The 26,311-nt window shown below is 41.1% G+C and overlaps 1 protein-coding gene across 1 annotated transcript in view; it reads right to left on the minus strand.

Annotated features, from left to right (window-relative positions):
• The window catches only part of LOC105472026 (ankyrin repeat domain-containing protein 36A-like), a 203,055-nt gene extending 192,968 nt beyond the window's left edge, over positions 1–10,087 (minus strand). The window contains exons 1-4 of the mRNA XM_071077048.1: positions 9,680–10,087; positions 5,441–5,555; positions 5,102–5,275; positions 660–766 (exon numbers count right to left, since the gene is read on the minus strand). Coding sequence (XP_070933149.1) covers positions 660–766; positions 5,102–5,275; positions 5,441–5,555; positions 9,680–9,879 — 596 coding nt within the window. The 5' untranslated portion in view covers positions 9,880–10,087. The remainder of the gene's footprint in view (positions 1–659; positions 767–5,101; positions 5,276–5,440; positions 5,556–9,679) is intronic.
• Positions 10,088–26,311: the final 16,224 nt, after the last annotated feature.

A 26,311-nucleotide genomic window follows, 5' to 3' on the forward strand; every position in this document is an offset into this window, starting at 1 on the left:
CAAAACATCAGCACTTTGCTCTGTTAGTGGGACATTCTAACATTATGTATATATGATGTTATTTACACACAACCACCCTTGAAGGATGTATTATTACCCTCCTTTTCACAGAAGAAAACATACTTGGTGATAAGTAATGTTACCAAGGTCACACATCTAGCAAGTGGGAAAGCTAGGGATTAAACCCAGTCCTGTGTGAATCTAAAGCTTGTCTTCATTAAAGTAAAGTTTTATCAATTTAAAGCTAACTTTTCTCCCTCTTCCCATATCAATTAAAAACAACAAAAACACAGCAGAAATGAAAAACTAACATGAAACCCCTACAGCTAATGTAAGATCATACAATCAAAAGCATCACATTATTACATTATAAATAACACCACATCATATTACAAATAACAAATATCTGTCAATATAGAAGCCTTTTATGTGTATAATGTCTATAGAGACGAATCCTGCTATACACTGTTCTTTATGTTACTCAGTCCAAATAATCGTTTTTCTACCTAAGTGATGATCTGTGTTGATATTTCTCACTATATCCCAATAATTAAAAGTTAGTCTTCTTATTAATGTAATATTTCTGACTTGAGTGACTGCCACCACTCTAAAATGACACTCAGGTTTAAAAACAACACAATAAGAACTAAGGTCTGTACCTGTTAAGAAAATCAACTGCATTTACATTTGCATTTTTCTTTAATAAAAATTCCACCATGTTCACTTTTGCTCGACTCACAGCAAGTAAAAGTGGTTGATATTCATACTGTAAAACAACAGCAACAGTTTATAATCACAAAATTACATATTTACCAACTGAACTGAAAACCTTACATAAGATCCTATGAGCTTGAATATATACAATTGAAAGGACATAAGAGGTGGTCCCTTTTTTTCACTCCTCGGCGCTTTTCTAGGTTCTACTCCTTCCCCTGGAAACAACCTTCTCAGCCTCACCACAAGAACTCTGGTCATCTCCAGAGCTCACTTCAAACATTTACCAGCTCCAAGAATCTTTGTTTCTGTCACAGCATTTAGCACGGCATATTTCAAGGATTTCATTGTTTCCCACCTGAGCCAGGAGCTTCTTGAGAGCAGGAGCTGTATTTTTTTCTCTATGTCCTCAAACTCTAAGACATAGTAATAAATGTTTCAGGTATTTTTATTAATGTTCTAAATTATTACCTATAGAGCAGGGTTTCTTAAACTATTAATATATTCCAAAGGATATTTACTTTACCAGAAGTTGCACATTATACCCCAAAAGAAAGATTCCATGATCACCCATGTTTGAAAAATGTTACAAAACTGTGCATTACGTGTCTAGTATTTGAGGAATCTTTTGAACTTCACCTAATCCCTATTTGTAAATACTTATTATGGAGAAGACTAACATCTGAGAAATGAGAGTTTCAGGGATACGGTTGTGAGAGCTTACCAGTAAAGGTGGAGGTTTCCTCTGGGTGACACACACTTGCCTGATTCTCTTCCATCGATGGTGTCAGAATCTCGGATGACAATGTCAGGTCCTCCTGAACAGGAGCACCTGACATTGTCATCCGAGAATCTGACACGATTGACAGTTCATTTGAAGCCTATCTCTTTTTAATTCGGAGAGCTGGGCTCTGAATTAACAGAGATAGGCTTCAAATGAACTTTCACTGCTTGTTATTAAATAGTCCATGGGTTTTCTCTAGCAATATTTTTATCTTAGCTGTCAGAAAGCTCTGTATGAAATGTTATTCTCGATTACAATCTTAGGACCTTGGTGCAAAGATTTATGTAATTATAATCTTAGGATCCTGGTACATAACTCCTTTAAAAATTTGTATTCTAGTTTCCATATTAATTCTTACTTAATTTTTTTTATTTTAGGTAAAATATAAATCAGAAATAAAAATACAATGGCTTATCAATTAAAGCTCTAATAATGACCTGTATTAGTTATTTATAGCATAATGAAAGCCACTAAATTTATTGCATCTTTTATTTATTTATTTTTTTTGAGACAGAATCTCGCCTGTCCACCAGGCTGGAGTGCAGTGGCACCATCTCAGCTCACTGCAACCTCCGCGTCCTGGATTCAAGCACAAGCTATTATCCTGCCTCAGTCTCCTGAGTAGCTGGGACTACAGGCGTGTGCCACCATACCCAGCTAATTTTTTGTATTTTTAGTAGAGAGGGGGTTTCACCGTGTTAGCCAGGATGGTCTCAATCTCCTGACCTCGTGATTCGCCCGCCTCGGCCTCCTAAAGTGCTGGGATTACAGGCTTGAGCCACTGTGCCTGGCCAATTACTTGCATGTTTAGGAGGCAATGCTGAAGAGAAAAATATAATGTTGTCTAAAATATGCATAACCTATGCAACTATACATTATTCACCTTAAAAAGCTTACATGCACTCTAATGGGAAGATGATTATTTATGGTATATATAAAGAAAAATAGTTTATAAAAACACCACCTTCTAAATTCAAAAGTTCAACCCCATCACTAAGGGATTTATGTAAAATACAGACTCTATATTTAAATAGATATAAAATGTCTTGAAAACCTTGAAATATTTACTAAAATATACTATAAAACAGGGCTTGTAAAGTCGTCCCTACAGAGGCAAGGGAGATGACCTGAGGAAGTACCTAGGTAGGCACAGTAGCAGAACGGAGACCACATGCCTCATAGAAAGGGGCAACCTCTGCACAGCATCCTAAACGTGAGATAGGCTCAAGGGACACCAGATTGGATTCTTGAAGAGAAGCCTGGAATCCAGATCTGTACGTGAGTCTCCTAAACCTTCCATGTTGAGACAATTTATAGAGGCAAACTAAACACATCTATGGGACACATTTAGACTATAGACCTTGTATTTTTATATTTGCTATGGATATGTCTCCAAGCGATTATATGTAAAGCAAGTATTTTCATGTAAAATACTTCCTTTCTTTAGTTTCTGAATTTTTTTTCCAAAACAGGTCCAAGAATGCAATAAATCATAATACCCACTTCAAGCACTTTTGCAACATGCATGCATTTATAATTTATGTTTAATTTTCCCAGATTGTTCATCAAATGGATAATTAGTTCATAGGACTGCTGCAACTATATTATTAAAATAATTTTAAATTACTATTCTAGTGTCCATATTGTTACCTAATTTTTTTATTTTAGGTAAACTATAAATCAGAAATAAAAATACAATGGCTTATCAATTAAAGCTCTAATAATGACCTACATGTATTCTCCGTATTCTTACTAACTTCATGGTTTTCAGTGTTTAAAACTGCTATCCTGATTATGCCATAGTTCTATGTACTTAACTGACATACTGAGGCAGTCCATAATAGAGCTTCAGCTTTTTAAAAAAGGTTTAGAATTTTTTACTATTGGAATTGAGAGAACCCTGCTTTTAATAATGATGTATTGACCTAATCACCAGAATGATAACAAAGAGACTCAAAGTCCTGAAAGAGTCAGTCTCTACTTATTAAAAGAGTACCCAATAGTAAATTTCTAACGACCCTATGAATGGCAGTGAATAAGTGATGGTGGCAAAGAAAAGGTGTTATTCTTCAGCTGATAGACACTGCAAATAATAGTCCTTTTAACTTCCCAGCCACAGAAGTAGAGACAGATAAAAGTCAGGCTAATATTATTGGAAAGGAGAAATTTAAAGGAAGCAGCGCCTATCATCCAACTCTTCTACAGATTTTTTACGTTTTTGAGAGATGAGAATTTACATTATACTTATCTATTCAGTGGTTCTTAACCAGCAGCCTATCAGTGTCTCAAGAAATTTGTTGTTGTTGTCGTTGTTGTTAGAGACAGTGTCTTATTCTGTTGCTCTGACTAGAGGCACCACCATGCCCAGCTTCAAGGAAATATTTTAAAACATACATGTCCAGTAATATTTAATAGTAAATATTAGATTTACTATATTAAAATCATCAGGGGATATCCTAGACTTAGAGATTTGCTTTTAATTTCCCCAGGTTACTGTCATGCACAATTCTAACTGTGGACTAGCACAGGTGATAATCACTTCAGTCTCATCTCTCACCCACATGGCAAATGCCCTTTATCATTTGGGATTTGGCCGAAAAGAGGAAAGAGCAAAAGATAGAGCCGTTCACTGAAAACTCCATTTACTTTTCCTGGGTAGGGGTAGAGAAGAGACTAGTAAACTCAAAATCCAACTTGATTTTACTATTTATAAGCTCCTTATCTCCCACCTGCCCATCAAGACATTGTGGACTTGAGAGTAGAGTTTAGATGCTTATCTAAGTGGCTGTTTCTGCCAGAATTGAATAATGTCCATTAATTGTGTGTTCTTCTCTCTGCTGAACTGTGTGCCACTTCATCGCCTCTATTCACTGCCAACCTGGTTTCCTCAGAGTCCTACCAAAACTGATCCCTAGGCAATTTTGTAACTCATAAACTCTTGCCTAAAGTAAGAATAATTATCCCCAAAACTGAAGAGATCCTTGTCTCAACATATAAATAGAAAACAAACCACAAAACACACAAAAACCCTCTCCACAGTATTTTCCCTCATTACCTAATTTCCAAATTAGCTTGTGCATTTCTGATTGCTCTCCTTTTCCTCATTTCTCGCTCTTAAGCCTTTCCACAGAGGAATCACTTTCAAATGAAATCACCTTCACATACAATACTTGTCAACAGCAGCAAGAAGGACATTTATTGTGAAATGCTTTAATTTTCTTTGAAATTTAAAATAAAGCCTATTAATAAGGGCAAATTTTACTTTCCTGTGTCACTTCACACTGATTAGAAAAAAAGTAATTTAGTGGAAAACCACTTAACTATTCCCTTTCCCAAATTCAGTTGTCATGAATTATAAATTTATTGTAATTCATTTGTTTTTATAATTATTTACCATAAGCACATGAAGAAAAGTTGTACTCTATAATGCTTCTTTAAAAGTTCCAGTATTTAAAGTAAAATCTTAGACAGTTAAGGCATTTCAAAATATTTTCATTCAAGGAATGTTTGATCTTCCAAATATGAAAAATTGGCCCTTACATGTGTCAATGTTAAAATAAATGCATTTCAGATAGTTTGAAAATAACGTTGGTTGATCTATACCTTGCTGCATTCTTCAATATCTGTACCATAAAAAAGAAGTGTTTCTATCATGGATGTATCTTCATTATACACAGCATAGTGTAGAGCAGTCCTTCCAAAGAAATCCATAATATTTGGATCGGCACCATTTTTCAGCAGAATAGTTGCACAAACCTCCTGCCTCAGTTGTACAGCCTGTCAGTATTAGACCGAGAAACATGCAAATACTGAAAAATCAAAGTAAACACTCCATAGGATTTACTAACTAGTTATATAGGGGTATCCAATGAGATAAGTTCTTTTTATTCTATGTACTTAAACCAAATCCATCTTATGCTCAAAGAGTCGGCTACTATATACCTTGATCAGAGGTGTCCTGCATTCACGGTCGTAGAGGTTAAGCTCACATCTTGCGGACACCAGGAGAGATACCATGTCCGGTTGGCCAGTGGCACAGGCCAAATGTAGGGGAGTCCTGCGAGAGTGACAGGATTTTTAAAAACAGGTAACTGTAAGCATTAATTAGCGTGTTATTTCTCTGTCTTCAAAATAAATATTTAATTTTCTTGTGAAGAAAGTACAATCTTTGTTAGCACTTATTACTCATCACATTAATGAAAGAGCAGGCTATTTAACAGAAAAAGCTTGGCTTTTGGATTCAGTTTAATTGGGGCTTAAAATTTACTTAAAGCTCTGTCACTTAGCTATTATCTAGTCTTTCTTTGCTTCAATTTCCTTATCAATAAAATATATAAGAGAATAGTAGCTATCCCACAGAACACTGCTGTGATGCTTACATGAGAATCTATGTACAGCATTTTGAACACTTTCTAACACAAATAACAGCTCAATAATTTTTAGATATTACTTCTTATAAAGACATTCTAATTAAGTAAAATGATACAATCATATCTACATTGAGGTGTCTATTAAAGATTAGATGTATCATTGTATTTCAATCATTCGCAGATGCTCATTTTCTCACTATTCTTTTATATAAACTACTATTCTCTTACATATTAATATCTTCTGACATTGGAATACTGTTTACAATTCATTATTTATTACAATTATAACTGGCAACATTTTAAACATTATCTTATTGATATATAAAGTAATGTGGCATCACCCAATCCATGATGCCTTACATTAAGTGGGGTACAGTACATAGAATAGGAAGTTCTACTCATATAATTGGCACCTAAATAAAGTACTGTGGAAAAAGAAGGCAAAAATAAAACAACCAATATTTTAAACAAAGTAATTCTTCCTTCAATATTCAAAAAAATAATCCAAAGAAAACTCAGGATTCAATGAATAGGTATGGTTCATTTTTTTTCAATACTTATAGAATGTTATATAAATTAGGTATTTGCAATGATTAATAGTAGTACTTGAGACTGCCATAAGTTTTTGAAAGGGCAGTTAAAGGTTATCTTTTACTATTTTCTAACTTCAGAATTGCTTTTGTTTAAAAAAAAAAAAAAAAAAAAGGAATAAAAGATCCAATTGGGATTCAGTCCTAATGCTTCCATTTTAAATCTCTCAGCTTGCTCAGGGTGGGCAGCTAAACATGAAGTTGTTAAGGGTGGAAGAGTCCTGAGAGATGGTAGAAAGTGTCTGCTACATAATAGGTATTCAGATCATGCTTGATAAATAACTGGATTGAAAGAATGCATACATACAGTTGGGGAGTTTATTATGAAAAAAACTATAAATTAAAGCAGTGCTTTTGGAATAGTGATAATCACTTATATTTGCTCGTTTTCATTTTCATGAGGACACTGGTAAACTAAAATGATTAATTTAAAATTGTTTACATATATGTAATAAAACTATAATAAAAACATATTTACATACTAAAATCTATGCATAATAAAATAAGCACAAATAAAAATATTCCCTTTACCTCTGAAGAGGCTAAAAGTTCATAGAAGATACCAATAAACAAAAAAATAAAAATAAGGCCAGGCACAATGGCTCACACCTGTAATCCCAGCACTTTGGGAGGCTGAGGTGGAGGGGGTCACCTGAGGTCAGGAATTTGAGACCAGCCTGGCCAACATGGTGAAACCATGTCTCTACTAAAATATACAAAAATTAGCCGGGCATGGTGGCGCACACCTGTAATCCCAGCTACTCAGGAGGCTGAGGTGTGAGAATCACTTGAACCTGGGAGGTAGAGGTTGCAGTGAGCTGAGATCGTACCACTGCACTCCAGGCTGGGCAACAAGGCAAGACTCCATCTCAAAAATAAACAAATGAACAAATAAATAAATAATAAAATAAAATAGAAAGTGAAAATTATTTTTTTCTGTGCAAGATTTAAATTTCTTCTTTTTCCAAGGATAATTTCATTAGTAAAAAATATTTATTAGAAGTTTTAAACATACTGATCATTTATACATCACGGATAAGAAAAAACATCACAATACACCTGCCAGAAAAGAAGAAATGTTATATTTTGTACACACATTTGGCTTACAAACACCATAGACTGTTTGTGTATATGTATAATCAAACCAACTTTTCTTCAAAGTACATCTTCACACCTCAACATACATCTTTATCCACTGACACCTGCAAAGGTCCCATATTGTCCCATCCTATGGATGCACTGAAATTTATTGATAAATTTATAAAATTTATAAAATCCATTATAAGGGGTTTTCCAAATACATTGCTATTTTAAGCAGTGCTGAGAAAAACAAATTGCATGTATCTCTATTTCCTAGGATATTTTAGTATAATGGAATTGATGGGTGAAGGGCACATACATTTTTAGAGTGTGATACTTACCAACAAATTGTCTATTTGAAAAGTCATCAGAAATGTAAACTTTAAATAGCAGTGTATGTACTGCTAACTCTTTACCCTCACAAACTTGTGGATAGAAAACAGAATTTCACTCCTTTTTTAACTTAAATACCTTCTCCTCCCAGGAACACTAAATATTTTTTCCTATGTGCATAGGTTGCTTGAATATCTGAAAAAAAAGTGCTTTGCTCTACTTTAAATGAGAGTTCTTGTTGATTTGAAGAATTCGCTGTAAAATGAAAATCACTTTTTTATCTATTATGTATACGTACATACTGTCTTTTGTTAATTTTTTCTTATAAACAGGAGGTTTTAATTTTTTATTTTGCTAAATTGACCCTCAGAATGTGTGCTTGTGATATTTATAGTAATATAAACATGTATCAATATAAGTAGGCATTTGTGTTTTTTCTGTTATCTTTCTTATTTTGTGCATTTAAAATGTTTAATCTACATTCCATAACGAACTTATTTCTGTGACATAAAAATCTAGCCAGTTTTCTCCAAATAGTTAGCAGGCACTTCATTTATGAGTAATTCATCTTTTCCTACTAATATGAAATGTCACCATTATCAAATTCTATTAGATTGGTGCAAACGCAATTGCGGTTTTGCCATTACTTTTAATTGCAGCAAAAACCGCAATTGCTTTTGCACCAACCTAATAAATTCTTACACATATTGGGGTGTTCCTGGATTTTCTAACCTGTTCCATTCACTGATCTGTTGTTTCAGCTGTTAGTAAATAACTTGTGGAAATTAAGCACATTTTCATATCTAGAAAGGCAAGTCTTTCTGACTCCGTTTCAAAAGTTTTCTTAATGCCATCACAATAGTAAAAGACAGCACGAGTAATTTTAACACTCTGATAACTTTATTTGGATTATGTAAAATTTACAAACACAGAAAGAGCTCAGAGCTTTAGAAAAATGTGTCTTTCTGTTCAAGAACACAGACCACCTTCCCACTTCAAAGTTTCCCTCTAAGGTCCCTCGGTGAAAACCATATTGACATGGGTGTCCATTGATATAAAATAAATATTGGATTTCATCCAAAGAATTTTTAGCCAGGAAGTTGATATATTATGGAAATGATTTCTCTCACTATGCACCTTCCATAATGTATGTAACATTATGCTTTAAAACGTGTACATTAAGAATGAAACGCTGTACATGCTGAATTTTATTAGTGAAATCACTTTAAAATGATTTATAAAGAAGCAGCATGATGAGTGATTGCAAATCAACTGAAGTTTTGTTTTTGTTTTGCTGCTCATGAAAATGCCCTGGGGTGCTCGCCCCAGCCACGGTTTCCACATCCCAGGTGCAGCTGAGCCTGCCAGGGAAAGTCCAGGCTCTTTGGTGACAGGATTCTCCCCCTTCACCTCTGCACTCCTTTCCCCCATTCCATTCACCCCCACACCTCAGCCCCACCTCCAGTCCTCTATCCCATTGAACCCTCACCCCCATCTCCCCACCCCACACCGTCCACGCCCCTGACCCCCAAGCCTTCATTCCATCCATCTAAGCCCATTAACACCCCCACCCCAAGCACCCCCTACTCCCCACTCCCATCCCCCAACTCACTCCACATCCCGCCACTTCATATACCCCCAATCCCCAGGCCCCGCTCCACTCACTCCCACCCCAGCCAGGCACCCCCTAGGCCCCGTCCATACTCCGAGCCCCGGCCCATCCGCCCCGCAGCCCTCAGCCTGGAAGCGGGTACTTCTCCCACGTCCGCAGGCCTCCTCCCGCAGCCCCGGCTCCCAGCCCCCATTACCTTTCCTTCTTGTCTCTCTTATTGACGTCACTTCTCGTGAGCAGAAGGTACTCCAGTTTCTCCAGCCTACCATAGAAGATAGCTCTGTGGATCCTTCTCAGATGAGACAATTTGATGCGGTATTCGGGAAATGAGAAGCCATCTGAGCACAAGCGCTCCCTGAGGGTGGGCCACCTCTCCGGCTCGTAGTCGTCGAACATCTCTAGGCCACTCCTTGGCGGCAACTCGTAGCCTGGGAACGACTTTCGGTTAAGGTCACCGGCTTCAGTCACATTTCATCTCGCCTTCGGGGATCGCCGCCTCCGAAGCGCAACAACAAGCAATGCAGTCAGTCCACGGAGCTCAGCACACTCAGCGCCTCCCGCCGCTCAGCAGAAACGCCCAACAGAACTGTTAGGACCAGCGAGCACGCGCACCTTAGCCGGCCCCGCCCTACAGGCCCGAGGCAGAGTAACCGCCCTAGCAGCTCTCGCGGAGCCACGTGCAGGCGGCTGTTGCTGCGGAGGCGCCGCGGGCTGGCGGGGCTCCCTGGAGCGCCAGGCGCGCCCTGCCCCAGGGCCTGACTGTCGCCCGCGCCCTCTTCCCGTCTTCCACATGCTGCCGACGCGCGGGGCCTCCCGCGCTGGGCCCCCTGCAGCCCAGGGATAGGGTCGAGTGGCGCCTCTCCGCCTGGTGCCGCCGTCGGGCCCACAGCCTGACTTCGCTACTGCGTCGCCCCCTGGGTCCGCGCTGATGGGCACGAGGCGGGAGGACGGGATCCGGGGTTGCCACCGCTGCAGCCAGCGCACCACTTGCAGGTGGCAGCTGCAGCTCGGGCTCCAGCGGGGGCTGGCGGGGCTCCCCTGGGATGGCCTCCTGGTCCCTGAGTGCGCCGCCCATCCGGCCGGAGGGTGCGCGCCTCCTGCACCCTAGGCTGAAGCTCGTGCCTTGCTCTCCTGCCGCCTACTGCCTGACTTGCCGCTGCCCTGCCAGGCCCGGGGTCCAAGCGGCTGGAGGCGCAGTCCTGGTTGGGGACTCCCAATCCTCGGCGACCCCTGCTCCAGGTGCTGGTAGCCGCTGCACTGCAGCGCCGGTGGGCTGACGTGGCTTACCGGAGCTGCTGCTGGCCGCGCCCAAAGGCCCCACAGGCTGCGCTGCCCTTGCCAGCTGCCCCTGACCCGAGCCCAGAGCGCAGGACCTGGCGCTTGGCACTCTGTAGCCACGGGGATGAGGCTGAGCGCCGGTTCTTGGCCTCTTGGCGCCGCTGGGGCCATAACCTGACTTGATCACCCAGTCGCCCAAGTCGTGTGATGGGCACGTGTGAGGAGGGGCAATCGGGGTTCCCATGGCTGCTGCCTGCATGCCACTCCGTGGCCACTAGAATAGGGCTGAGGAGCCGCCAGTGGATGAGCAAGTCGTGGCCGTCGGGATGAGGCTGAGAGTCTATCCATCCGTATGCACCTGCCCAGTCGACTTCCCGACAGCCGCTACCTCAGTGTCCTGTCAGGGAGTGGTTGCTGCTGAGGCGGGGGTGGGGAGGGCATGGAGAATCAGAGATAGTCTGACCATTGCTGCCGGTGCCTGACGTGCAGGTGGCAGCTGCACCTAGGGCGCTGGCAGGGGCTGGTAGGTCTTCTCTTTTGGATGGTCTCCAGGTGGACCATTGCACCGTGGCAAAGCCCGAGGGTCCACTCCACCTTAGCCCACACTAGGAGTCCAGGGGCCACAGAAACGGGTACTGCGTGGCCAACCAGAAGGGGCTCAGCAGCCAGTTCAGCTTTCCTGCCTCTGCAGGGCCTGGGTGACAGTGGTGGCAGTGTCTGGTGCCAGAGTCTGCGGTTAGGGTCCTGGCTGGGGAACGGGTGGGCAGATGGGGGTTGCCTGGCTACTGAAGCCCAAGGGAGACATGCAGATGGCAGCTGCACTACAGGCACAAGAGCAGGCTAGCAGGACTCCCCTGGGATGGCCTCCGGGTCGCTGAGTGTACTGCCAACCTGGTTGAAGAGTCCACTCCTAATCGACCCTTGCCTGGAGTTTTCTGAGATGGAGCCACTGACCCTCCGACTGCCTGACTTCATGCCATGTGAATAATTGCAACCATGTGAATAATTTCATAAAATGTAAATTAAGCACAAATATTAAAAAGAACAAAGCTGAAGGCATCACACTAACTGACTTCAAACTTTACTACAAGGTTACAGTAACCAAAACAGCATGGTACTGGTACCAAAACAGATATATAGACCAATGGAACAGAACAGAGGCCTCAGAAGTAACACCACACATCTACAATCATCTGATCTTTGACAAACCTGACACAAACAAGCAATGGGGAGAGATTCCCTGTTTAATAAATGGTGTTCAGAAAACTGGCTAGCCATATGCAGAAAAATGAAACTGACTCACTTCCTTACACATTATACAAAAATTAACTGAAGATGGATTAAAGACTTAAACCTAAGACCTAAAACCATAAAAATCCTAGAAGAAAACCTAGGCAATACCATTCAGGACATAGGCACTGGCAAAGACCTTATGTCTAAAACACTAAAAGCAATGGCAGCAAAAGCCAGCATTGACAAATGGGACCTAATTAAACTAAAGAGCTTCTCTGCAGCAAAGCAACTATCATCAAAGTGAACAGGCAACCTACAGAATGGGAGAAAATTTTTACAATCTATCCATCTGACAAAGGGCTAATCTACAAATTTAGGCCAGGCACGGTGGCTCAAGCCTGTAATTCCAGCACTTTGGGAGGCCGAGGAGGGCGGATCATGAGGTCAGGAGATCCAGACCATCCTGGCTAACACAGTGAAACCCTGTTTCTATAAAAATACAAAAAATTAGCTGGGTGCAGTCGTGGGCGCCTGTAGTCCCAGCTGAGGCAGAAGAATGGTGTGACCCTGAGAGGCGGAGTTTGCAATGAGCCAAGATTGTATCACTGCACTCCAGCATGGATGACAGAGTGAGACTCTGTCTCACACATAAAAAAAATAACTTAAACAAATTTACAAGAAAAAACCACATCAAAAAGTGGGCAAAGGATATGAACAGACATGTCTCAAAAGAAGACATTTATGCAGTTAACAAACATGAAAAAAAAAGCTCATCATCACTGGTCATTAGAGAAATGCAAAAAAATTAGAATGGTGATCATTAAAAAGTCAGGAAACAACAGATGCTGGAGCAGATGTGGAGAAATAGGAATGCTTTTACACTGTTGGTAGGAGTGTCAATTAGTTCAACCATTGTGGAAGACAGTGTGGCTATTCCTCAAAGATCTAGAACTAGAAATACCATTTGACCCAGCAATCCCATTACCAGGTATATACCCAAAGGATTACAAATCATTCTACTACAAAGAAACATGCACATGTATGCTTATTGTGGCACTATTCACAATAGCAAAGACTTGGAACCAACCCAAATATTCATCAATGATAGACTGGATAAAGAAAATGTGGCACATATACACCATGAAATACTATGCAGCCATAAAAGGATGAGTTCCTATCCTTTGCAGGGACATGAATAAAGCTGGAAACCATCATTCTTAGCAAACTAACATAAGAACAGAAAACCAAACACCGCATGTTCTCACTCATAAATGGGAGTTGAACAATGAGAACATATGGACACAGGGAGGTGAACATCACACACTGGGGCTTGTCAGCGGGGTAGGGGGCTAGAGGAGGGATAGGATTAGTAGAAATATCTAATGTAGATGGCAGGTTGATGGGTGCAGCAAACCACTATGGCATGTGTATACCTATGTAACAAACCTGCACGTTCTGCACATGTATCCCAGAACTTAAAGTATAATAAAAAAAAAGTTTTTAAAAAAGAAGACATAAGAATTCTAAGTGGGTACATACCTAACATCTGAAATTTAACATATAAGAAATAAAAATGGTTAGAACTGAAAAGAGAAACCCACAAACCCACAATTGTAGTTGGGGTCTCCATTATAGTTGGAGAGTTTAACACTGCTCTCTCAATAATATAGGACAAGAACACAAAATTAGTAAGGATGTAAGAGAACTGTATAACATATTAACAAAATAGATTAGATTGATAGTCACATAGCACTTCACCTCAAAATAGTAAAATACACATTCTCTTAAGTACATATGGATTAGTCACCAAGATAGCCGGTCCTGGGTCAGAAAAAAACCTAGATAAATTTTAAAGAATTGGAATCATACAATATATGGTCCTTGATTACATGGAATTAAGTTATAAATCAGTAATAGGAAAATAAATGGAAAAATACTTAAATACTTGGAAATTTAAAAATTACTTTTGTTTTTTGTTGTTGTTGTTGTTGTTGTTGTTGTTGTTGTTGTTGTTTGAGACAGAGTCTTGCTCTGTCGCCCAGGATGGAGTGCAGTGACCCAATCTCAGCTCACTGCAAGCTCCACCTCCCGGGTTCATGCCATTCTCCTGCCTCAGTCCCGGGAGTAGCTGGGGCTACAGGCGCCCACCACCATGCCTGGCTACTTTTTATGTATTTTTAGTAGAGACAGGGTTTCACCGTGTTAGCCAGGATGGTCTTGATCTCCTCACCTCATGATCTGCCTGCCTCGGTCTCCCAAAGTGCTGGGATTACAGGCATGAGCCACCGTGCCCGGCCCTTTCTCCCTATTAAAAGCTAGCATTCCCACAGTTGTGAAAAGCTGAGGTCACTCCCTCACAGGGCAACAGGGATACCTTTATTAATATCCCTACCTCATCTCCTGGTTGCCAGGCCAATAACTAAGGTTAAATGGTAGAATAATTTAGCTACCAATATGCTGAGCATAACAAGGAAGAAAAGGGACTGTGCCCAAAGAGTAGCAAGAATCAGCTGCTATGTACAAGCAGGAATATGGGGAGGTACTCACAGAATGGATTTTGAGTGCACTGACTTAAAGGAGATGGGACATATTATTGGATGAGGGGAGTTTATTCATTTGGGAGCATGCTCCTGAGATACAAAATTGAACTCCCTGGCAAAGATTCACAGGGATTGTGCAAACTTGTGGCAAGAAAACGTCCTAAGAGACTGGAGAAAAATGATGGTCCACAAAGAACAAAGTTGAAATACCTGAATTGCCCTGGCAGATCATGGAGGAATGGACTAAAAGGTTAAGGAAAATGGGCATGCTGGAATAGATCTATTATAATGAAGCCAGAAGACTCAGCAGAGGATATATTCATGGGATGACCCAGAAGACAATACCACTCACCTAGGTCATCACGAACGCCCTGGGTACACGGGCACCAGAATCACTAAGGAGTTCACAAGTGGCTCTCCTCTGCAGAACAGAGCAGGTATTGACAGTCAGAGAAGCAGTCATAGGACATGGCTCATTATATCAGCAGTAGGAGTGATGGGGCCCTGAAGCAAAAGAGGCCAAAAACAATGCTTCACCGCTAGAAACCAGGACTTGCAATTATTCTAGTTATTGTGGGAACCAAGGGGGTTGATCTGCAAAGAGTTGTGAAGGTGGTTAATGGAACACAACATTCTAAGGAGCAAATGCACAGGCAGCCTACAAAGAAGCTGCTCAGCACATATAATCAGGAGAATGCAAAATAGAGGTGCAGGAAACTGGGGGAGCTTGCTCAATCAAAAGTCATAGGTTCCCCAGTGTATTAGTCTGTTTTCACGCTGCTGATAGAGACATGCTCGAGACCGGGCAATTTATAAAGAAAAAGAGTTTTAATGGTACAGGTCCACCTGACTGGAGAGGCCTCACAATCATGGCGGAAAGCAAAAGGCATGTCTTCCTCATGGTGGCAGACAAGACCGAGGTGAGAACCAAGCAAAAGGGGTTTCCTCTTATAAAACCATAAGGTCTCATGATACCTATTCACTAACGAGAACAGTATGGGGGAAACTGCCCATGGTTCAGATATCTCCCACTGGGTCCCTCCCGCAACACGTGGGAATTATTAGGGCTACAATTCAAGATGAGATTTGGGTGGGGACACAGCCAAACCTTATCACCCAGTTCCTGGACCTGAGTCAGTTTTCACAGCTGATGATCAAAGAAAGAGGTGGCTGTGTCCTCAGGAGAGAAGACCATGTGTCCTGTAGTGATTCCTCCAATCCTTCTCCAAACGGAACCAGAGCCATATACTGTACATTGGAGAAGGGAAATTCCCTGCCCAGACATTTTGAGCACTACTGGATTGAGGGTCTGAGTTGGCATTGATACCCATAGAAAAAAAGCACCATTATGGCCCCCATTAGAGAGAGAGATGGAGGGCGGGTAATAAACAAAGTCTTGGTCAAATTCAGCTTATTCTGGGTCTCCTGGGTCTGCAGATCTAAACAGTCGTCCTTTTCTGGTTCTTGAATGTGTAATGAGATTGACATACCTGGAAGTTGGCATAACCTCCCTCATTGAGTCTTTGGTCTGTATAGTTAGAACTAAGGGGAAAAGTTCACGTAGAAGCCTTTGAAACCGTTCTCTCTCCTGTCAAGAAAGTTAATAATAATGGTATGCTGATCACGCAGGATGAATGAGAGGTGGCGAGCTCAGTGGAGGCCTAGTAAGAAAAATGCATTCTATAGGTGGGAGGAAATACTGTTAAGAGTTAGGGGGTTACCACATAAGCAAAATTTTAAATTTTAAAAGTCCAGAGGTAAAGGGTGTTTGAGGACATTCCATCAAATTTTTAAAAAATGAATAAACTGCTGCATCTTGTATCCACTTGTCACAAAGAACCACAATGATAGGTGAGCATCTCTGAGTTCTAGAGACAATGTATTCGGCACTTAGAAACACTGCTCTGGGCTTTATGCCAAGTTACACAAAAGGTGGAGTCCAGCTTTGAGTGGAAGACTTTGCCAGGAATAGGAACGGGCTCTGCAGCAAGTCTGAGCTGTGTGTAAGCAGCCCTGACGTGTGGCCCATTTAATCCAGCAGACTTTATCATGTGAGCATTGTCACTGGAGGAGAAGGATCAGTGTGGGATTTATGGTGAATTCCAGTGGGAGAATCACAACACAGGCCCCTGGGGTTCTGAGTATGGTTGTTCCATCTGAAGCAGAGAATTATAGGTCCATTGAAAAATGCTCCTGGTGTGCTCCAGGACCCCAGTAGAGATAAAAGGCTTGACCATGAATACCAAGTAAGTATGCCTTCAAAACTACCTGCCACAAGCTGCATTCTTCAGAATCACTAGATGGTAAAGTCAGGCAGGTTTCAGTAGCTGAGATGGAAATTTCCATCATGAGATAGAACTGGATGAGAGGCATGAATAAGTCTGCATTGGCAGATAGCGGGCCCCCCATGTCTCCCATCCTCAACTCAAACCTTCAAACCTAAGGCAGTATGGGAGGTTTGTAGGACAAGCTGATGGGAAAGGAAAAAGCTCAAACTTGGCTCATGGATAGGCTGGTTCAGTATGCAGGTGTAAGGAGAAGATGGACTGCAGCAACATGACAGCCACGCACAGGACGTCCTTGAAAGGCAAGAGCAAGGGGAAATCTCCCTGCTGGGCAGAGCTTCTAGCAGGGCAACTCATCGTGCACTTGCCGTGGCCCAGGTTGAGAACACGCACTTGGGGCCAGGATCTCTTCAAAAATATTTATCCCATTCTCTTTAGGAGATTACAATTATTTACATATTAGGTCATTTATATTACACTACGCATCTTGAATACTTGATAAAGTTTGTTCAGTGTTTTATTTTCTGCGCTTCTATTGAGATCTTTTCCATGCATCCATTTCTGGGTCCACTGATTATTTCTGCTATGGGGTCTAGAGTGCTGTTAGCTCATCCATTGAACTTTTCATTTCAGATATTGTACATTTTATTTCTAGAATTGCCCTCAGGGGAAAAAATCCAGTTTGATGTAAAGCTCGCCTAGTTTTCTTTTTCTTTTCAATATTCACATTCTTTCCATTTTTTTTTTTCAGCCAAATCTCTGTTGCCTACTGGTGCCTCCAAACAGTTGTAGTATATATTTTGGGTTTTGTTTTTTTGTTTTTTGTTTTTTTTTCTCAGACGGAGTCTTGCTCTGTCACCCAGGCTGGAGTGCAGTGGCGCAATATCGGCTCACTGCAAGCTCTGCCTCCCGGGTTCACGCCATTCTCCTGCCTCAGCCTCCCGAGTAGCCGGGACCACAGGCGCCCGCCACCACGCCCGGTTAATTTTTTGTATTATTTAGTAAAGACGGGGTTTCACCGTGTTAGTCAGAATGGTCTGAATCTCCTGACCTCGTGATCCGCCCGCCTTGGCCTCCCAAAGTGCTGGAATTATAGGCGTGAGCCTCTGCGCCCGGCCTATATTATATATTTTGTAAAGAGTTTGCAATTGTTATTGTGTAATTGTTATTGGTAGGAGAGTTTAACTTGATATTACCTACTCTGCTACTAACAAAACTTAAACTTTTAATCTGTCTTCTGTTGAGCCAATATTTGAATGTGTTCATTCCTGTACGTTTATGATATGCATAAAAGTTTGTTGCACAATCTAAACTCACTGGCCATAATCAAAAAATCATTTTATCCCATCCCTACATTTGTTTTACAAATTTACTTTTTCTTTCCCTTAAAATCATCTTAGATAGATCCTATACTTTTCAGTCACTTTAGTTATTAAAAACTCAGCCCATGCCAAGAATTTGGTTTTTCACCGTAATTCTCACTAGAAGTAAGAACTCCTTGAAGAAATTGCTGATCGCAAAGCTGGAGCAAGGAAAGTTACCTGTATAATCTTACAGGTAATCTCCAGCATTATTTTATGTTCCCCATACTGTGTAAAAAATTAAAATATTTATAAAAATTATAATTAACTTATAAATAAATGAAAAAAGAAATGAATTCTATAATTCAGGAACATAATATGATCTCTACAGCTATTTGGAGTTTTTTAAACTAATATTACTGTGTATTATTTTATAATTTTCTTCATGTAGTTCCTGTATAATTGAAGCGTAAGTTATTTATTGTTGTTTCATGGGTTTTTATGCATTTGTAAATAATGTTTCCCTTGGGTATCATAGTGGTAATTTATTTATTACCATATTCAGGAAAGCCATTGACTTTCAGATATGTCTCTTGTAGGAAGATGAATCATATTTTAGCACATCCTGTAACACTAAATACATCTCTCACATATTTTTAAACCTAAATATTTTGAGGATTACTCATAATAAAAATAATTCCATGTTAAAAAAAAACTGTAATGCCTTCAGTAGTAGAACTGTATTTAGAATTAATTCCCTCTACACTTAATAACCTTCTTTGAGTTTCCTACTCTTTGCTTTTTTGAGTTTCCTACTCTTTCATTGGGTGGCTGCTGCCCCTGCCTGGAACTATCAATAAACTTATCTCTGGCAACTTTTCATTATTTTCTACTTTTTTGTTAGCTCTAATACTCATCTCATAAAACAAAAAGGCCAAGTTTATGAGAATTGGTACCACCATTACAGGTACCCACTACCTGTAATGAAATAAGATCTGAGGGAGAGACTCCCATGAGAAGACCACAAGAACTTCACCTTAGAAGGCAGCATTGAGAAATAATTGTCATGTTTCTCCCACCACAGGCCTTTGCACATGCTGTTCCCTCCTCCCGAAATGCTATTCCTTTACTTTAGCCTGTTAATTCTATTTACTACTTTTCAAATCTCAGTTTAGATATCACTTTTGGTGGAAAGTTGTTCCTGATGTCTAACTATGCCAAACTCCTCCACTGGTGACCACGAGAGAACTTCTCTTCTCTTTCATGGCAATTTTTGTATTTTGTTTCTATAACTATTGTAATAATGGTTTCAGTACCTTCTAGAAAAATGCATCTCAAAATACCTGTGGTACAGACCAAGTTTATTACTATTATTTGGGGCAGAGTCTGGCCCTGTCTCCCAGGCTGGAGTGCAATGATGCTATCTCAGCTCACTGCAATCTATGCCTCCTGAACTCAAGCCATCCTCCCATCTTAGCCTCCTGAGTAGCTGGGACCACACCACCATGCCCAGCTAATTTTTGTTTTTGTAGAAACAGGGTTTTGTCATGTGACCCAGACTGGTTTCAAACTCCTGGGCTCAAGCCATCTTCCTGCCTTGGCCTCCCAAAGTACTGAGATTACAGGTGTAAGCCACCACACCCAGCCAAGTTTCTCATATTGAATCCATCACTGACTAAGAAAGACCTTACATCATAAAAGTAGGACACAGCTCACATAATATGGATTCACTTAGGAGTTTGAGGTCTCAAGGATTTATGTCCTCTTCAACAATATGAGTCCACTTTCCCTACACTTGGATGTCATGATAATGTCAAGTTACTATGAAGATATCTACAGGCTTACTCTCAATTTCTGTCCTTGTCTCACTGGGAACTGATAACAAACCATGGAGGCCTGACAAGGTATATAAGGTATATAAACCCTGTTTGATAGGGCTATCCCAGAGAAGCAGACTTGATTGAGCTATGAATCCCCCAGGTCTTGACCACTTGCAGATTCTCACCCAGCAGGCCTGAGACAAGAGCACCTGGGGATGTTGCTAAGGTTGGCCCATGGCCCACACTGTGAATTACTTAGAAGGCTCTAGCAGAGAGTGAGCTGCAGAGGGCAAGAACCATGTGTGCTCTGTCTCATTTGTGTATTGCAGGCATTCATGGCTCAGCTTGGAGCACCAACAGTAAGAGAATGTGGAATAAATTAGTGTGATTCACTCTTTAGGGGAATAGGGAAATTAAAATGAACAGAAAACCTCAGAAAAAATCACCCTGTATTTCTTTTCCCAAATAATAATCACTTTTCACAAACAAAAGGAACTGTCACAGAACATCTATATACTTTTCTAAGATGTACTGCAAGTTCTAAATCCAAGGTGGAAAAAAAGAAAAGAAAAAATGTAAACTTGCAACATTTATAATAAACTCTTTAAATATTCTTCAGAATTGAGTAAACCGTGCTGGTAACAGTTCTCAAACACTGCCACTGTCAAGGCATATTTTTAGTCAAAGGTAGAGGTATACCATAAACATGGAAAGTCATGGTCAAAACAGTTGAATTCTGTTTGTATCAACTCCTCAGTCTGTTAAGGGATACACTGTGGATATGGGACTGGCCAGCCTAACCCAAGCTGGCCCAAGACCTTATCCCTGTTCACACAGCTCTTTCATTAATACAACTTTTGCCTACAGCTGACTGTCTCACATTATGCCACGGGCAGAAAAATGTGAAAATCTATATTGGACAGTAAGTAAAACTAAGTATAACAATGTTGTTGAAAGTTGGCTGGGCGCAGTGGCTTACGCCTGTAATCCCAGGACTTTGGGAAGCTGAGGCAGGAAGATCACTTGAGGCCAGGAATTCCAGACCAGCCTGGCCAACATAGTGAAATCCCATCTCTATTAAAAATACAAAAAAAAAAAAAATAGCCAGATGTGGTGCCAGCTACTTGGGAGGCTGAGGCACAAGAGATTACATCCGTAATCTCTACACAGGAGGCAGAGGTTATAGCAAGCCAAGATCAAGCCGTTGCACTCCAGCCTGGGCAAAAGAGCGAGACTGCTGGTTTTTGTTTTGTTTTGTTTTGTTTTGTGTGTGTGTGTGTTTTTTTTAAAGTACTGGGCAGGCGATTGGCTTAGTAATTGGCAGCTGGTTTGTAGTATTCGTTCTCCTTTTAGAAAACCTATAAGGAAAAGTAAAAGGGAAGGAAACCTTCCCAAACAAGATAAGGAACAAAGAGGTTGTTAAAGGGAAAATAGGCATGTTTGACTAAAGGGAAAATGTCAACATTGGGGAAATGTGCTGATGTTGAAAGCTGGCATAGTTTATCAATAGAAAAATTATGAATCTGAGGCCGGGCGCGGTGGCTCACACCTGTAATCCCAGCACTTTGGGAGACTGAGGCGGGCGGATCACGAGGTCAGGAGTTTGAGACCATCCTGGCTAACATGGTGAAACCCTGTCTCTACTAAAAATACAAAAAAAAAAAAAAAAAATTAGCTGGGCATGGTGGTGAGCGCCTGTAGTCCCAGCTACTCTTGGAGGCTGAGGCAGGAGAATGGCGTGAACCCAGGAGGCAGAGCTTTCAGTGAGCCGAGATCACACCACTGCACTCCAGCCTAGGTGACAGAGCAAGACTTTGTCTCAAAAAAAGAAAAAAAATTATGAATCTGAAGAAAGAATTATGATGTCATATCAAGGTCTTCAAATTCTGACAAAAGGAGAGATGTAAAACAGAATAAACACAAATTATCTTCAACAATAAATAAGGATTTCACCCAGTTAAGATAAAATAGACAATAAATAAGACAAGATCTCCAATAGAGTACTGGGGGGATGCACGTTGGCCCCATGCAAATTTCCCCTCCACACCACCCAGTGGACCTGATGGGAAATGAAACAAATGAATAATGAAAGGAAAATTGGTGAAACATGTCAAGTCAACTGTTCAGGGTGTCTCTACAGTGAAAGTGAGGGTTCCCAGGTCCACAGTGATCTTGAGGTAGTAACCTGAACTCCAGGACAGCCTTCCCTTGCAGCAGTTCCATACCCCCATAAGCAGAAAAGGGAAAGCAATGCTGGGGTGCCCCAACAGAGGCTGCAGACCACCCCATGCAAATTCTCCCTGCTCCCATGCAGTCAAGCAACAGAAACCTGTCCAGAAACCAGTAGACAGACCTCAAACCTTAACTCAGAAAGGAAGGCAAGCACATCCTGGATACAACAGAAAGAGATTCAAGAATATTTGCTACATCAGAGCCAAAAGAGTCATTAGAAAGAGCTACACTAGTTTTTCAAGTGCAAAATGGCAACTACGAAAACATGCTATAGGAAGGGAAGGATACTTACAAGATATACCTGGAACATGTCTGGAAGAAAATATCACCTAAAAAATAGAATGAAATCCCTCTTCAAGGTCAAGCACATTGACCTAGGAAAATACTTAATAAAATGAATCCCATACAGTGAGATTTCCAAAATTAAGATGAAGTCAACAATAGAATTAGATGAAAAGGGAGAGTTCAGAGTTGAAATAAATTGAGAACTAAACCAGCAAAATTCTGTAACAATTTATTTAGGCATTTTGACAGTTTCTCTCCAGAGCTCATCCCTGCTGGCCGAGGTTGGGCAGGACAGGTCTCAGGCAGGTGACAGTGCAGATATGAAAGCTCAGGTTAGCTTCCCTTCATTCCTGCTGCCCTGGGGCCTACATGGTGAAAGAGAGGTGAGAGATTCCAAGAAATGAGGATGTGTCTCCAACTTTCCTCCTGCCTAGAGAACTCTGTCCCTCCACTGTGGCTTCTCCCAGACCTGCCCTACCCATCACCCCCAACTTTCTACAGCTCCTTCAGCCACCCCTCCTTTATCTCTCTTCTCTAACATCAGCAGCATCTTTCCTTTGGCTTCTGATGCCCTGCCCTTGGGCTGCCATACTTTTCTCTTTCTCTCCCTGAAGATTTTGCTTTGAGCCAAATGTCCTGCACTTGCAGTCTTTCCTTTCTTACCACCCTCTCACTTCTCAACCCATTGCAACCTGGCTTCAACCTTCACCACTTCACTGAACTGCAAAATTGTCATGGCCACTTCTTCAACCACCATGTAGTCATCAACTGTAATGTTTTAACCCTTCTTTTACTCACTCTTCCTGCAGGGTTGGATGCTGTTGCTCACCCCCATCTTACAATGCTCCCCACTTTGCTTTTTGAGTTTATTCTTTCTTAATCCTCCTCCTGCCTGTCTAATGGCTTTTTCTGTCTTTTACTGAATACATTTTGTGTGGTCATCCTTTTGGATATTGATGTGCCTAAAATCTTTCTTGCGTCCCTTCTCATTCATTCTCTTTGTCCCATTTTGCTGACATTCAGGAAAGCTTCATTGGATGCAGTGTGGTGACGTGCTGCCCAAGGACCGACTCAGAACTCTGTGTAAGAACTTGGGTCTGTGAGCCTCCAAAATGAATCTCAGACTGACTATTCCCAGAGGACACTGCAACCTGGGAAATATGCCATTAGGATTTGTTAGTACCCAAAGGAAATAATCTTTGTTAAGAATGAGATCACTGAGGCAGATGACTGTTTCAGTGTGATGCCATCTGGTAAGAAGTTACATGATGAGATTTCCAGTATCTAGAGGTATGAGAAATAAATGCATACCTCATTTTGAGAGATCCTGACTCTGAGAAGCCCTTCTGCAGTCCCAGTAAAAAACAAAGGAGCAGCAGCCCTGCTGAGGTGATGCTGGACTCATTCTCCATGGGAAAGACTGTACAATCGTGCAGCAACAGGTTATGAGTGTGGCAGTCCCAGAACAATATCAGAAGTAGAAATTGGGCCAAGGGCATGTTGGAGGCAGGGTGTAGCTAAGGAAATTGTGTGGTGCACATTTGAGAGTAGCAAATTATTTCTGTGAGGCTCATATTGTTAGCAAGGAAGGACTTTTTTTTTTTTTTTTTTGAGATGGACTTTTTTACTCTGTCGCCCAAGCTGGAGTACAGTGGCGGTGATCTCAGCTCACTGCAACCTCCGCCTCTCAGGTTCAAGCGATTCTCCTGCCTCAGCCTCCCCAGTAGCTGGGACTACAGGCACATGCCACCACAACCAGCTAATTTTTGAATTTTTAGTGAAGACGTGGTTTCACTATGTTGGCCAGGATGATCTCAATCTCTTGATCTCGTTATTCACCCACCTCGGCCTCCCAAAGTGCTGGGATTACAGACGTGAGTCACTGCGTGCGGCTGCAAGGAAGGACTTTTAATGCCCACCCTCCTAGTTCAATACAAACACACACATGCACACTCGCTATTTCCAAAGAGTGTGATGGGGGAAAACAGAAACACAGTTGTAGCATCTGGGTTAGGGCTGAGCCAGCAGGAAACATTAATCAGGGCATCAGGAAACCAGAGTTCTATTCTAAGCTCAGTTTGTAACGTCTTTGTGGACTTGAGCAAGTCACTTCCCTATTCTAAACCTCGTTTTATTTCCTTTGCAAATGAGGAAGTTGAAATACGTGATCTCTAAGACTCCTCCCAGTTCTTCATCTCATGAGACAAATATAAATCAAGCAACATTCGCTACTGTGATTAGAAAAGCTGTATTTACACACGTTAGCCACTAGAGGGGACGTGCGATTGTTACATGGCTGAAGGTTTCCTGTATTTCTTTACTTTTTATTTGGCCGCTAGAGGGCACGCCTGCTCTGCACTTAAAGCTGACTACTTTCAAGGAAAGACAAAGGAATTCTTGGATTTCTCCATTTTCCTCATCACCTGGGCTTATCAGAGAATTCCAGGGGCAAGCTACCCTTTCCAATTCATCACTGATTTATAAACAAAATTCTAAGGAGTAAGGAATGCATCTTACTTACTTCCTATAACATATTTAGGAATGAATGCTCAAAATAAAAGTAATTTATTTAAAACTTGCGTTGAGTAATTATGACTGCAAAATTTTTGTTCATGTTTTTCATATGATGTTCATTTGCAAATTATCAGAAATCTACATATTCTGTTCATCTCAGCATTATTTATAACAGGGAAAAATTAACTAGCCAAAAATCTAAAAACAGGGAACAGTAAGGAAAAAGCAAATGGTTCTTTTAATCATCATCACTAAAAGTGGTTGTGACTTAAAATAATGACAAAAAAGATGCTTCTATGTTGTTGGGTAAAACATCAAGATAAATTTAAAGTTATATTTCAAGCTTAACTATATTCATTTAAACAGAGAAAAGAAATTTTAGAGTTTATCTTGTTGATGGATTATCAGATGTTATTTTTCTCTTTTTAATGCCATATTCTTTTCAAATTTTCAGTGGACTGGTATACTGTAATATTTGAATAAGAAAAATATAAGGAAAAAGAAACCTGTCACACACTTTCTAGTGGATTTTACTGATCAGTCATCTCTGTATTTCTGGCATCAACAAACTGAGCCAGAAACTCAGTGCCTCCCATTTCTTTTTTTTTTTTTTTTTAGACGGAGTCTTGCTCTGTTGCCCAGGCTGGAGTGCAGTGGCTCGAACTTGGCTCGCTGCAACCTCCACCTCCCGGGTTCAAGTGATTCTCCTGCTTCAGCCCCCCAAGTAGCTGGGATTACAGGCGCCTGCCTCCACACCTGGCTAATTTTTGTATTTTTAGTAGAGACGGGGTTTCACCATCTTGACCAGGCTGGTCTCGAACTCCTGACCTTGTGATCCACCAACCTCAGCCTCCCAAAGTGCTGGGATTAACAGGCATGAGCCACCACGCCGGGTCAAATGCCTCCCATTTCTTGTATTCACCTTTAAAACTCCTGTAATGAAGGACTCCCTCCTCCCTCATCTAACCTATTGTGTGAGTGGTGAGTTCTATGATATCATTCCTGATGTGAAACCGAAGTCTCTCTGTTCTAAGTCCATCCATTGGTTCAGTTCTGCCTTCTGACAGAGTCCACACCAGACTTCACATTTCTCTCAATCTTCTTTGTCCTACAAGGGCTTTCTGTTCTTCAAGCTAAAGAGACACCAGTGATTCCATTCGTTCATTCAGTTAACATTTAGGGGCCACATCTTGTGCTACATCCTGAGATTTGCCAGTGAGCAGAGCTCAGAGTATTGAAAAGACAAACACACACGCCAGGCATTTTACTATGCTGTGTTGTGTGCATGACAAGAGTACACAGGGCACCCGGGCACCAGTGAGAAGGGCCTTTCACTGGAC

This window comes from Macaca nemestrina, chromosome 13 (genome assembly GCF_043159975.1).
Source record: "Macaca nemestrina isolate mMacNem1 chromosome 13, mMacNem.hap1, whole genome shotgun sequence".
Lineage (NCBI taxonomy): Eukaryota > Metazoa > Chordata > Mammalia > Primates > Cercopithecidae > Macaca > Macaca nemestrina.